The sequence below is a fragment of the Struthio camelus genome, chromosome 1, assembly GCF_040807025.1.
Source record: "Struthio camelus isolate bStrCam1 chromosome 1, bStrCam1.hap1, whole genome shotgun sequence".
Classification (NCBI taxonomy): domain Eukaryota; kingdom Metazoa; phylum Chordata; class Aves; order Struthioniformes; family Struthionidae; genus Struthio; species Struthio camelus.
Window position 1 is genome coordinate 127977531 of NC_090942.1, and position 14248 is coordinate 127991778.

The following is a 14248-nucleotide window of genomic DNA, read 5'->3' on the forward strand; positions in this document are numbered from 1 at the left end:
GTCACAGCAAAGAAGAGGCACTTTATATGTCATTATATTTAAAACGCAACTAGCTCGTAAGTGTAGATTCCTTAAAGAAAACCCATCTGACTTTTGGCATTACTTATATACTGGGACAAAAAATACTGACCAGAACAGCAGACCAAAGCAACTTTCAGCAGGATAGAACTTCTCCAGAACACATGACAAATTTGTCCGTCTGACTAGTACAATTTACTGAACACATGCACAATCCTGAAAAGGAACTGTCCTAGTTCCAAACAAGTCAGACACAGCACACCACTAATCTATGGTGGAATTACTATTCTGTAAGTCATGCCGTTTGAGAATATTGGGAACATATAGAATTTTAAAAGCATGTATTTTTCAGATTTGAACAAAATTTTATGGTAAGACATTTGGAAAGCTAGATTAGTAAGTTATTGTTAAAAATTTTAAGTTTTCTGTTTTAATAATTGTTACCAAGACAAAACCGATTAGGTCTGATATCAAAGTGAATACAGAAAACAGGCAGGACAGGATTGACAGGATTTTTATTATTGTAAGCTTATTCAACCTCCATGCTCATATTAAGGCACCTAATTTCTAACTATACTGACAGTTTTTAAACTTTTTGATCTATGAAGAATCTACATACTACTTCAGGATACAGAATCTTCAGGATCAGGGTTGTAACAGAAATAAGCATTTTTAAACCTCTACCATGGTTTCAAAGGACTCTCAGAAGCAAAGAGTTTACATACTGGTCTTAGTCATTAATTGCCTTTTCAGCCTACCTTTTTTACTCAGATCAATAGCAGCTTCTAGAAGAACTTCTAATTCCCCTTTCGGCAACACAGGAACAACCCATCGAGGCCTGTATTGAGGGAAAAAAAAAAAAAAAAAAACCAACAAAATCCCACTATGTTTTAACCGTGCTTCTTAAAAATAAAGAATCCATGACCATATATAAAACAGAGTAAAAATATACATTTTTAAATGAACTGATGAGGAATTCACTTTTCAAAAACAAACTGATTCGTGCATCTTTTTCTTTACAACTCTAACCCACTAAACAAAGTATTTCCGCAAACAAGTGAAACAAAGATGCATGAATTCTGCTTCTCCTATCAAGATATTTGCACAAATAATGCATAACATCTGAGGGGGGAAAAAGGTGCATGAAGCATGAAAGTACCTGTTGATCATGTCATCCAACTTTGCCAGGTCTGTGTGTGGAAATGCAGGCTCCTCATCTTCAAGTTGGGGTGGAGCATCCCCTTGACCCTGCTCATCAGGCGGGGTAGCTGGGGAATTCTCGTTGGAAGAATCAGGTGAAGATGTCTAAAATTGGTACAGAAAATACTTTACTTAAAAATGGTCTGCACTAGTGTGCCACTTAATGTGAAGGAATAAAACCAAAGTATGTTTCAAAGAACAACTTTGAGGAAAACACTTGTCACCACACACCATAACAAAATCATGGCATTTTAGATTTATCAATAAAAAAAGAAAAAAACATTATATTTGCTATACGCATTCATTTTGACAGTTTAAAAATTAAGCTACTTTCCTAGAAAGAAGAAAGTGGTGTTTTCGTAAGAGACTTCTACTTTCAGCAGTCCACCCATTGAGAAGGTGAAAACAAAGACTACATGAATGCTCTGCTTTTACAAACGTTCTAAAGAGAGGATGAATGTTTTAGGCAGGAAGCCAAGCTTCAGTAATAGCACAGAAGAATCAAGAGCGACCCATGAAAACACTCCGTAAGAAGATTTGCCAAAAATGAGTAAAACACATCTATGAAGCTGTCTCCTAACCACCCTCAGAGCACACTGATTGGTTAAACCCATTCTGATGGGCCAGTTTAAATGCATTTTGTAGCTGCAAGCTTGTGTGTACACAGAAATAGTACAGATTGAAACTTTTTTTTCAGTCCGTTGTCAAATTGAAACAGTAAGATTCAGTAGGACAAACAGGGACCAAAACTAACATGCTGCAGAAGAACAATTAATTCTCAGGAGATAACAACCATTAAACCTTATGATATTCAAGTAAATATCGTCATTGTAAACTAAATGAAAAAAAGTGTGGCTTTTACCTAGATTTAGTTGCAGTTTAAATACATTCTCTTCTGCTATTTTTTCCTGACAAAAAGAGTCAGGACACTATGACAGCGTATTTGGAAGTTGTTGCTTCTTTCTGAAACCCCACTCACAAGAAACATGCTAAGCAGTTCTAAGCTAAGCTGCTCTTGCCAGGCTAAGCTGATGAAGGGTGTAAAGACAACTGAGCCAGATTCTTCTCAGTGGTGTCCAGTGGAAGCAATGGGCATAAACGCAAACGGAAGAAATTCCATCTGAACATAGAGGAAACACTTGTTTACTGTGAGGGTAGTTGAACGCTGGCACAGGTTGCCCAAAGAGGCTGTGGAGTTTTCATCTTTCAAGATATTCAAAACCCAATTACACACGGTCCTGGGCAACAGGTTCTAGTTGACCCTTCTTGAGCAGCTAGATAACATGATCTCCAGAGGTCTGTTCCAACTCTTCTTTGATTCGGAAAGCTTACTACAATGAATAGAAACCTAGACGAAGCTGGTGTTAAAAACTTGAGACACCCCCACCCCTGCAAGCTGTTCTATCCAAAAAGTGCTTCAGGCAAAATTAAGCATAAACACACTTCACAGGGAGTAGCGTTACCAATCTGTAGTGGGTAAGTCAACAATACGGTTCTGAGGAAGCTTCTGACATAATTCCAAGAAAAAGTCTTAGCCCAAACATATATGCTTGAAAGAATACCACTGTCTGAAAATGGAGCGCTTTTTGCAATACAGTGCTCCCTAACAGTACCTACTTTGCCAAGAGCGCTGCCTTCAACCCTTAAACTCTTTTTGCACTCCCGAACTGAAAAAGAATACCTAATGTAACTAGGCTTCTCCAGGAACACACAAAAATCACAGTACAAATTTCAGAAACACTATGTCTAAAGAACTCACCCCGTACTTCTAAATGACTTGACTGTTAGTATCATACCTGATTCTGCTGTAGGGGAGGCTGGGACTGTCCATCAGGAGCCTGGCCCTGGCTGTCATTCCCTCCTACTGGAGAGCCACGAGTCGTGGCTGTCATACTCGACACAGGGCAGATCTTTGCAATTTTGTCTGCTTATGTAGTTGTTGTGAGAGAAGAAATTATAGTCCGCTTAGTAAAGTTGAAGTACCAGCATATGTTTGCCTTAAAAAGCTCCAACTCAAGAACATGCCATCTTGCAGAGACCATTGCATAACCTAAAAGAAAGACAATATGCTATATTGATACGTGCATTAACAACAAAAGCAGTAATCAACACTTGGAAAAGAAAATTATAAAAATACACCACTATAGAAAAAGAGAATCTTTTATTTAAAATTTAGTATTCCTTTTTACTGAGTACAGCTGACATCAAAAGATGATAACATTCAAAATAATTTAACATGATTATGCTGTAGGTAAACACTACGCAGATCATTACCTTTAGACCACTGAGAAACTGACACACACCCAGAACTCACTCTACCACAGCCTTGCTTGAGCTGCAACCGTAGATTTTTAAAATAAAATTAAGCTGTTGATTTAAGCGCCTGTATAAACCCATACATTTGTCAACTCTTCCAATATTCTATCCTGACACTGCCTAATGGCAGAGGTCTGAGAGGGATTACTGGAGATTGCTTCTACTTCAGCTAAGATCAGTAGAGATCCTGCAGACAAACTTCTTGACCAAGGGCATTTGACCAGTATTTCCTTCTTCCACCCCTTGCCTACTGAAGCCTGGGTCTGCTGACCTTTCAAGGCTCACTACAAAGCCCGTCTTAGCCCCATCAAGTATTCGAGGGGATTAAATGAAGAAAACGGTGACATCCAATTTACATGCTAATCTTGTAATCATGACATATCATTCAATAATCATTACATATTTCAACCTCATTGTGTTTATTTCTGTATGTAAATGATAAAGCTTGCATTAAGCTATACCAGCAACTCTACTCTATACCACAAGGCACCGTATAACCATGGAAGACGAAACAAATTTTCCAGAACAACTCAGAGACTTCTAGACACTACATAAACCAACAATAGTATTCAAAGTTCAAAAATTAAGCATGGGGTTAGAAAACATGCAAGTTTACAGATTAACGCGTTTGGTCCTGCTAAGTGCCTGATTCAATCAGCAACAGCTTCAAATTTACAGATTAAAATAAAATTTATGCTGTAACTTTATGCATATTTTTAATTGTTTTACTAGGGCATGTCATCCCAAATTAATTTTTCAGTGCTGTTGCTGTCTTTCATTAAAATCCTTTCCTGCTTTATGCAAGTTTGCAACCCCAGTTACATATACACTGTAAATTTTAACTCTGAGTATGCTACTCCTCCTCTGCCTGGTCTCCAACATTAGTAACACCAACGTATCTGGAGATCTCTTTTTTTTAAACATACTCAATACAATAACGTCTGCTTTTGAACACAACTAAAACTGTGTTCCTGGAATACACTCTAGAATCTGTCCCCACCCTTCAGAATTTACACGCAGTCTGTTAGCTCGGGGAAAAAGCACTACCACTCCAGTTTTGTTTTGTGTTTTAGGAAGAAGCTAATTTCCAAAATACAGTGTTAAAAAAAAATTATTATTTAAATTGGTGTTCTTTTTAAAATGTCCTCTTTATTTTTTTGAGTATCTAATTGTTTTCTACTGAAGTTTTAAAAGATTGCTAAGTAAAAAGTATGAACAAGACTTAAGTTCCCTGCCGTGAGGATATATCCTGTGTTTACTGCAGTTCAAGGCACTCAGTCTCCCCCGCACAACCTGATCGAGGCTTCTTGATATTTGCATAAACCAACAAAATCAAACTGTTCCCAATTTACACCATACTTTTCAACGGGCCTAAGCCAACTCTACCACCACAATAAACAGCTCTAGCCTCCCTCCACTGGTCCAGTCCACAACATGGCCACACAAAAAAAAAAAAAAACTTGTGATGGCACAAGGAGTGAGCTAGCAAGGAGACAGGAAAAATGGTTGAACAGCTACCTTTTTTTTTTTTTTTGGCTGCTAAAAGCGATCACTTAAAACTGTGGTTTCAGAAGAACTTACATCAAGTCCAGGCAGGGCTGCTTCAACGTCTTCCCTTTCCTATACTAACGCTGTTGCTGCACAAGTGATCCTGAAGGGAGCCAGTTAAGGGTACTACTAAAGGGAATAGAAAAGCCCCTACAAAGACAGTGAACTGCTGTACTGATTAGAAGTCAAAGCCAGAGAGTACTCATCCTAGGGCTAGGGAAGGAGCCAGAACAAAACTGTGCCTACCCTAAATTAGACTGACTTAAACGAGGGTGAACTCATCCTCAAATTTTGCTTCTGCGCTTAGTTGAATGGTCTGGACTAAGCATACCTGTAAGCTTTTTTCTGCTGAAGGAGAGTAACATTCACTAGGAGATACAAGAAAACAACCACTGAAACAACAAACTTATGTAAAACCTTGCAAACTCATAGGTTAAAACAAGATCTGTGTAACAACAAATATCCAAAATTTTGTAAATACTAGTAAGTACAGAACATTTACACAAATGACTTTCTAATGTATTCTTTTCTCTCTATTTGATAACTGCTTAAGACACCGATCACTAAACTCACTGTGTGACAGTGAATTACTTATATTCCATTCAACCCATTCTTCATAAAAGTGTATTTCCAGGGCCTCCAGTCAAGTTCACTTGTCTTGGCCATGTCAGACTGCATAAGGTACGGAAATTTTTTTTTTTTTTTTTAAATGAGATAAGCTCATCACTTCTCCCCCAATCTTTGTGATGTCCCCAGAGATACAGAAGTAACTTTGAGTCATGCTGCAGCTAACCAAAAGCACTCCATCTCCAATAAATGATCTGACTGTTTCTTATACTATTTGCATAGGCTAAAGAGCAAAGATATCCTTGTTGAGGTATTTTCCTCCTAATTACAGCAAGTATACAAATGTGTTTTTGTGAATGTAAATCATCATCCAATGTACGCATTTTATATAATATTAGAAGGGAGTCACTTACCGGTCCCATTTTTAGCCAATGATGTAACCATTTATATATTTTAGACAAAACATCAAATTGCATGCCCACACAGAACACACTACTGTTCTCATCTCTCCAGAATCGATTACTCAAAAAATTTTGAATTCCAACTACAGTTCTTTCTCAGATTCATCAATTTCAAATTTTTAGAGTTAAGACTCATCAAGGCAGATAGTTTGGCTCAGCTCAAGATTAACCTTTAAGTCTAATTAGAATCAACTTGTCTCTAATCAAACCTAAACTGATGCAGTGACGCCTCGTCTGAGCCTGCAAACAGCCTGAAAGAAACAAGCCGAATTGTCTGCATTCGGCTGAATCCTGTGGAGAGTTTACATTCATTTTTATATGCATTTCATTTCTACTATACATGATTTTATATTCAATATACTAACCTATGTTTAAAACAAACAAACCCATCACCCTTGTTCAAAGCTCTGAATGGATGTTTTCACACAGTGTTAAGATGGAGACAGACGTCTATTAAATGACATACTAAGTACTCCATTATTAACCAAGACTGAAGACCGAGTCAAATGAACCCCAGTCTGACATAACTGTTTTGTCAGCTGAATAAATCCTGATTAGTCATCATATTTTTTCATTTCTTTCTGTCCTTCTGACCTGTCATTAAACTACAGGTAACAGTCAACTTTTTTTCCCCCCACCTGATTCGTTGTCGTTTCAGCACAGTTGGGAAAAGACTATTTTACTTCTTTGACTTATGTGTACTCCCCATTCAGAATATCCCGCATAACGTAAAAAACATTCCAAGTTTATGCCAACAACGGGTTGCCCAAAGGAACTCAGAAGCAGCACTGCCCTTGCAGCAGGAGAGTCCTCTGCTTCCAGGCACAGAAATTGAATACAACGGCACACCTGCGCCTCACCTTAGCTTCTACAGGTAGCAGAAGCACTGGGTGAAGCCTACATTCATAGCAACCTCATACATGTGTGGCAGAATAAGAAAATTTTGTTTGCAGAAGAAATCAAACACATTTTCTAAAGCCAGGAAAAAGCTGTCAGACTTAGGCTCCAGGGTAAGTGCTAGCTAAGAAATAAATGTACTTGCTTAAATACATACCTATACATACTACTTTGTTACAGGGTAACATGTAGCACAGTAAATAGAAAGGATAGCATTTTAGGATATTAACGATTGAGGAATATATGTAATTTTCGATACAACTGCCTTCTGGAACACCTTTCATCCGAGTTTCTCAAAGCAGCTTCCTCAAAAGTAACTGAAATACTCCAAAAACATATACAGCCTTCCTCCCAAATTAACCATTTATAATACTTAGTCTCAGAGAAAGCAAACACAAGGTGACAGAAGACCGTGCAGACCTCAAAATACAATTCATAACACAGCTTTATAATGCCCAAGCCCTAGACTAGAGACACAAACCTAATTTTCCTTCATTTAAAGGATTCTGCCTATATCCAGTGAATGAGGATGTGTGCCACAGAACAAATCTGCTTTGCAGTGTGATAACAAGGTATGCCAGGGTATTAGTCTGTTCCAGTACAGTTCAGAATTTTATACCTTTTCAATCTATTTTAATTACTCAACATCTAAGAACAGAGCTTTCTAAAATCACATACCTAGGTTAAGAAACAATAACTAGTTCTTACCAAAATTATTTATGAAATACTATTCATATCCCAACAGGGTCTCACAGAAGACCCTTTTCATCGTAAGTGCTGTACTGCGATGCATATTCTAGACTGAAAGGTATCACTGCTTTATTTCATATATGATTCTGAAAACAGTATTCTTATAAACTTAATAAATGCTGATTCATCACAAGGGTATGATGTGCCAATAGTCCAAGAAATCTAGACTAAGGAATCTAACCTTCTACCTCACCCCTCTCCTTCTATCAAAACGCCTTCTTGTCTAGAAATACTTTCCCCAAAACTTGTAACACTGACCTAATTCAGCAGTTACATTTTATACACACCCCCACAATTTTATCATTCTTCTACTCTGCACCTTTGTGATTTTCAGGAAAGAAGAAATGATTTATGCATTCAGAATATAAAACTACAATAGTCTCACTTATTTCTCAGGAAAAATGACGTGCACTAACATTGAAACCTATCCAGTGATTAGGGAAAAAAAAGTCATTAACTATTCAATAGAGCAAGAAATGTCTACCTTGCAACGCTGCTTAAAATGTAGTTGAGCAGCGGCAACTGAAGGAAGTTTTTTATTATTATTTGTTTAATCTCAAATGTTTCCTATTACACAGGTAATTATTTAGATTCCTTTTCCTAACAAGGAAGTACCTGCACATCTGAGTCAGCCAGATGTTCAACCCAGTCGACCGGGTTGAACTCCAACACATTACTTCAAAATAAAATATTTCTCTCACTATGAAATTTCATCATACAAATTTTCAAGACACAGGAAAAGAGGGACATTGATTAACTATATTTAACATGAACTAAAACTATTCTCAGTGAAAAAGAAGTTACTTCAAGTAATCTTTTTCAATAATCTTTCTACACCACACTTCTGAAATTAAGTCACTTGGCAGCACAAGTTTCCCTGATGTTGGGAACATTATCCACTAGAACCTACACTTCAGTTTACCTTCCTCAGTCTCCTATGACTTAAAGAATAAGGTGGGATATGTCCTTCAATATCCTTCGGTTCATTCAAGATTTTTTTTTTTTTTTTTTTTGCTTTCAAAGCTTAATGCTGAGATATGTAAAGGCCAAGCTATGTCCATTTAACGGTATACAACTTCACTTATAAAAAGCTTCTACACTTACCACTCATGAGTTTAACAAGTAGAAGAAGCACAGAAAACAAATTGCCAAAACAAAGCATCACCTTCTACTGTCAGGCCAAGAGCAAACCAAAGGGACCACAATTCTCAACCCAATAAATAATGGTCTCAAAGGAGAAACTGTCTAAGGGCAGTCAGATCTCCTAGTATCAGCTACATAATACACTCTATGCTGAAGACAGCATAAAGGGATGCTGCAGAAAATGCCATAAACAATGACATCTCCTCTTGCTTGAGCAACTGCAAAGTATAACAAGTATGAACAGAAGCTGTATTTTAGACTTAGAGATGCAACAGCCTTATCCTAATATCTTCTCCTCATGCTTTACAGCACTGTGGAATTTATGCAGTAGCTTGGCTGAAATTTTCAAGTTCTGAGAACATTCAAAGAGTGAAGCCTTAACGCGAACTAGACTTGGGGAAAGTTCAACCTCAGAGATTAAAATGTCTTATTTACATCCTGCCTTAAGAGACCTGTAATACTGAGGCGTGTGGCATAATTCAAGTACAATTCAAGTACAGAGAAAGAAAATTCAGTATTCTCTCCCATCATTATGTAAAGACAAAACAAAAACAAACCACCCAAAAAAACCCAACTCCTCCCCACCCCAACACACACCCTAGATCTAGAAGACTTAATGATGCAAAGAGTAAATTCTTAGGTAGTTCGGTTACTGTAAAACCATGCAGATTATTTCATATTTGTAAGAGTTTTTCTAAACATCAAAAGGGACAAGGGTACCGGTTTCTCATGTAACTCTGTTTGAGACATACTGATGAAGAGAACAATCTGACTGACTACATTTAACTGTTCCACATGTAACAGGCAGTCAGTCTAAGTTTAAGGCAAGGAAGAACTTACAGAGCCCCTTCTCAGGTAATCAGAAGTAGAGCCCCTTCTTGGACTTCTGTGGCCAAAGTTACCTCCTTTCCAATAAAATCCTCTCCAGTCCCGGTATAAAACACTCTCATTGAAGCATCATGCTTGGGATCCAAGAAATTCTAGCCAGAACAGAACTGTATTCAAGCTAAGGCTGACAAAATAGTTTGTTGCAGTATGTCAAGACAACAGATTTAACATATTTAACAGAGATTAGCCTCTCAGTTCCACATGGAATAACTTCCCAGAAGACTTCAAAACAACGAAGGAAATCCTTTAGAGCACCAAGCATTGCCTTACTTCAAGGCAAGAATCAATGAAATTCAGTCCCACTCATCTCTGAAAGAATACCAGACAGCAGCAACAAGCATCTTTTATAGAAAGATGTTTACTTGCCAATAATTCTTGAAGCATTTAGTGATTAAATAGTGCAACTCTGGCTGCTTAAGGTACGGGGTTCTTTTTTTCCCTTTTCCCCAGATAACATAACAGGAGGTCAAGTCTTCAGATCATACACTTAGTTCTTACGACTACAAAACAAAGAGAAGCCAATTTCAATTCCTGAATCTGAGGAAGTCTGAGGAAGGAGAAGTGTTTTGCACATATGGCAGAAAATAAAATAGAGCGCTGAAGATGTAGCACCAAAAATGAAGACAGCAAATGCCTTACATATAAAAGCAGAAGCACTAAGACAATTAACTCGCTGTAGCAGGCTGCAGCTTGCTCTGTTGTCACACCTTCCTGTAGCTATATACTTCAGGTGTCTGTTACGGACAGAACAATGAGTTACACTGGGCCTCTCACCCAGTATGACCCATCTTTCGTTCTCAGGAACTTTCAGTGGAAGTTAGGTTGGTTCAACTGATATGAAACTGCATTTTCAGTGATACTTAATATATGTGAATGACAGAAGGAGGAAGCAAGTAGGTTTTACAAATCCTGCACTTCTGTTACTTAAATTCATAGTTTGAACATCTCCAACTGATTTGGAAATTACATTCAAGTCACTGGGAAGTAGCCAGTGAATGTATTTTATAAGCTGCAGCGGGGAGAGGAGAGGAATTTTGGTCATGACAATGAAATAAACTAGTCTTTGCAAGAACACAATCAAGTTGAGTAAGTAAATGAAACACTCATAACCGCTTACACAATCTAAGAAGAGCAAACTTAAGAGTCACTTCTACTTGAACAATGCTCAAAACATTAAAATCTATTTTAAAATTTGCTTAAAACTATGCTTTTTGCTTATTATGCAGCCCTTTTCTTGATCTCACTAATAACCATGCAAAAAAGTGAATGAGATTTCCTTTTATCTTATATTAAAAGTACAAGCTACAACAAGAAACCTCAAAACTTTTATATATATAGATATGTGGTGTGGGTCTTTATATAAAGTACTTGATTATTTACATTCTTTTCAGATAGAACTGGATTCAATGTCATGCTGCTTAGCAACACAACGCTATATTTTTTTCCAATTATGCTGCAGTTCATATCTTCAGGAAGCCGTCCTGCAATCTGAAAAAGTATATTATTGGCAATTAGAGTCAATTAGGATTGCTTTTTATGTTTCAGAGAATATAAGGAGTGCGTGTCACAATAATTTCCAGTATTTTTTTCTTGTGATTGGCCATTTACACTATAAATACATATCTTTATCATTCTTGAGGTCAGAGCTGATGCAATGGCTTATTACAGTCTATGCTTGTGAATGACCACAAGCTTTCAAAAACATGAATAAAAATCTACACAGAATATGATACTGCAGAGGATAACAGGAAAAACAAGAGCTTAAGAATTAAATCCCCCCCTCCCAAGATGCTTCAGAACACGTGCACTAACTTAACATCGTATGGTAGTAATATCAAAAGACGACAGAGGTAACTAAGAATCTGTTCGCTTTCTGTAAGCCATTAATTTATGTTTAGGCCTTTGTCCGTTTCAGAAATAAAATTAAATCCTGTATAATCATTCTGAGTTGACCCTGTAGGTCCAATTCTGTCAAAAGGCACATTTTCTGCCACCCCAGTCCTCTACAGGGAACAGGAGAACATTAAGCAAGGACAAATCACGGTTTAATATTTACACTTAAATAAAGCTCTAGATTTAGTAAGAGAATACATATATTTGCAGTAGATATGTCACCTTCTACGGTTTCACCTTCTAAGGTGATATTATTATTATATCATGTCTACTTATTGACACTGCAAGAAAGTAACAGATACGTCTGAAGTTCGCATCAAGGACTGACAAAATCCTTTTAGCTCCTTATTTCTGACTGCCATTATATTTGTAGTTCAGTCATAGTCATATTACTTAAATACTACACGATGGTTATCCAATTCTAAAATGGATGTAGTAGTCACACCCCTCAAAGCTATGTGGCGAGGTTTAGTGTCCATAATGCTCTGAGAACCCTGTTAGTTCCTTAAAAGCATTAAGCCAAACGCTAGTAATTACAAGAAGTTATGCTAGTAGACATTTTAAAAAGATTACATCTTACTTGATTCTAAAAAGGGATAACTAACTTTTAATGTTAGTTCATACTCTACTCAACTGCTCTGCCTTTTTGCTACAAGGAGCATTATCACCGGATCCTCAAAAGTCAATAGACAAATCAAATACATTCTCATTATTATAGGCAGCAAAAAACAGGCTGCCACTTAAAACTGAAACCTTCTCTCACCAAGACATGAGTTCCTACAGCAAAGCACTAGAGAAAAGAAGAAACGTTAAACTTTCAGAGAACTGAGTTACAAGTGATTTCCTACCAGATGCCCAAGCATAAATATAAAAGGAGAATGAAAAGCCTTGCGAATGTACAGATAGAACACGTTACAAAATCTGAAAAGAGACAGGCTAAACTGGGCATATTTTGGATATCTACATCTACGTAGTAATACTCATCTCCATTTTCTGAGCATGGAGATGTTCACAACACAGGCTCCCATTTCTTGTCAATTGATGTCCTTCATAAGAGCACGCAAAACTAAATGGTATTTTTGTACTGGCATTGAAAGTTTTCTCATGTTTATTAGTTAAGACAACATCAAGCAGTGTTTCAGAAAGCAATAACTGAAACGTGAACAGCAACAGCACCAATTTCCTAGTGGAATGAACGTTTAAAATTGTTTCAGGAGAACGTATCGGTTTATAAATCAATGTAGGTAGAAAACTACATCCCATTTTTCTCAACTCTTCATGGAAATTTGTTTTTTGATAAACCTTAAAACATAGTAACAAAATAGAATTATATATTCCTTAATCAGCATTTTCATGCAACTTATTTAAGACACAGTTAGTGAATATATTTTAATTGGTTATCCTTATTTCTTATCTAGCATGTATTTCCTAGTAGACCTATATTCATCATCCATAGGTAAGAGCTATACAGTCAAAATTTCCTAGTAACTGTCATATAAATCACTAAATAAGTGAAACGGTATCATGGCAGAGAAGGCTGAAATGTTTAAGTAAAATTTCTGATCTGAATCTGAACACAAGATGGCCAAGAATCAAACAAATGTACAGAATAACTTCTACTAGATCCTGGAAAACAGGATATGGTCCAAAATAGCACAGAAAGGAAGTGGGGGAGTGGAGGGAAGAAGAGAAGAAATCAGCCTACCAACTTAGGTCATAGAGCCAATGTCCTACAGCCCAGTAAATGTAAGAATGCTTTTCTTTATCATAAGTGTGAAAAATATTAGTAACTACCTGAATTTTTGTACTGTCTTTGTCTTTACATGCTTTTCTGTTATAATACAATAATTTCTGTGTATAATACAATACAAAAAAATATTTCCAAAAATCTCCACTGACTGAAATTAGAATTATTAATAGCGTTATAACAACCAGGACAATATTCCTAGATAAATCCTTAAGGGATCAGTTCTCAATCCCATACTACTCAGTACTATCAATAACCTAGAGGAAACTATAAAATTGCACATAACACAGACTAATGGAGTGATAAGAAATGAGGACATGTCACAAAGAGCATAATCAGGATCATCTGATAAACTGAGCACAATAAAATGTGCACTAACATAGCCAAGTATAAGGTCACTCACCTGTGGGGGGCTGTGGGGGGAAGGACATACAAAATACCTAGTATATATCAGAAAACGTGACTAGAAGAAAGCTCGCTGTAGAAAAGCAACTGAATGAAAGCCACAGTTTCATATTTCACAAGAACAAATTTCAGGATTGTTGGTTTTTTACGCAGAAGCATATCATTTTGGTAACAGAACCGATAAGAACTTGTGAATTACAGCCTGTTACATCCAGAAAAGCCACAAGTACCAACAAGATATCCTCTCCACTGATTAGCTGCTTCAGTGAGATGAGAAAGTAATATTGGGAATCAAACATCTGAACCAATTACAAGATCGGCCACAGGACAGAACACTAGAGATCATCCACTTTGAGGCAGTCTAGCTGTTCTGGGGTTTTAAAGTGCTATTTATCTTTTTCCCCCTCTTTACACT

The 14248-nt window shown here is 37.0% G+C and overlaps 1 protein-coding gene across 2 annotated transcripts in view; it reads right to left on the reverse strand.

Annotated features, from left to right (window-relative positions):
- Nucleotides 1-14248, reverse strand: part of USP9X (ubiquitin specific peptidase 9 X-linked) — a 110449-nt gene that overhangs the window by 80219 nt on the left and 15982 nt on the right. For both annotated transcript variants that reach the window (XM_068916456.1, XM_068916453.1), the window contains exons 2-4: nt 3015-3268; nt 1178-1323; nt 777-856 (exon numbers count right to left, since the gene is read on the reverse strand). In XM_068916456.1, the coding sequence (XP_068772557.1) occupies nt 777-856; nt 1178-1323; nt 3015-3110 (322 nt within the window). In that variant the 5' untranslated portion in view covers nt 3111-3268. The remainder of the gene's footprint in view (nt 1-776; nt 857-1177; nt 1324-3014; nt 3269-14248) is intronic.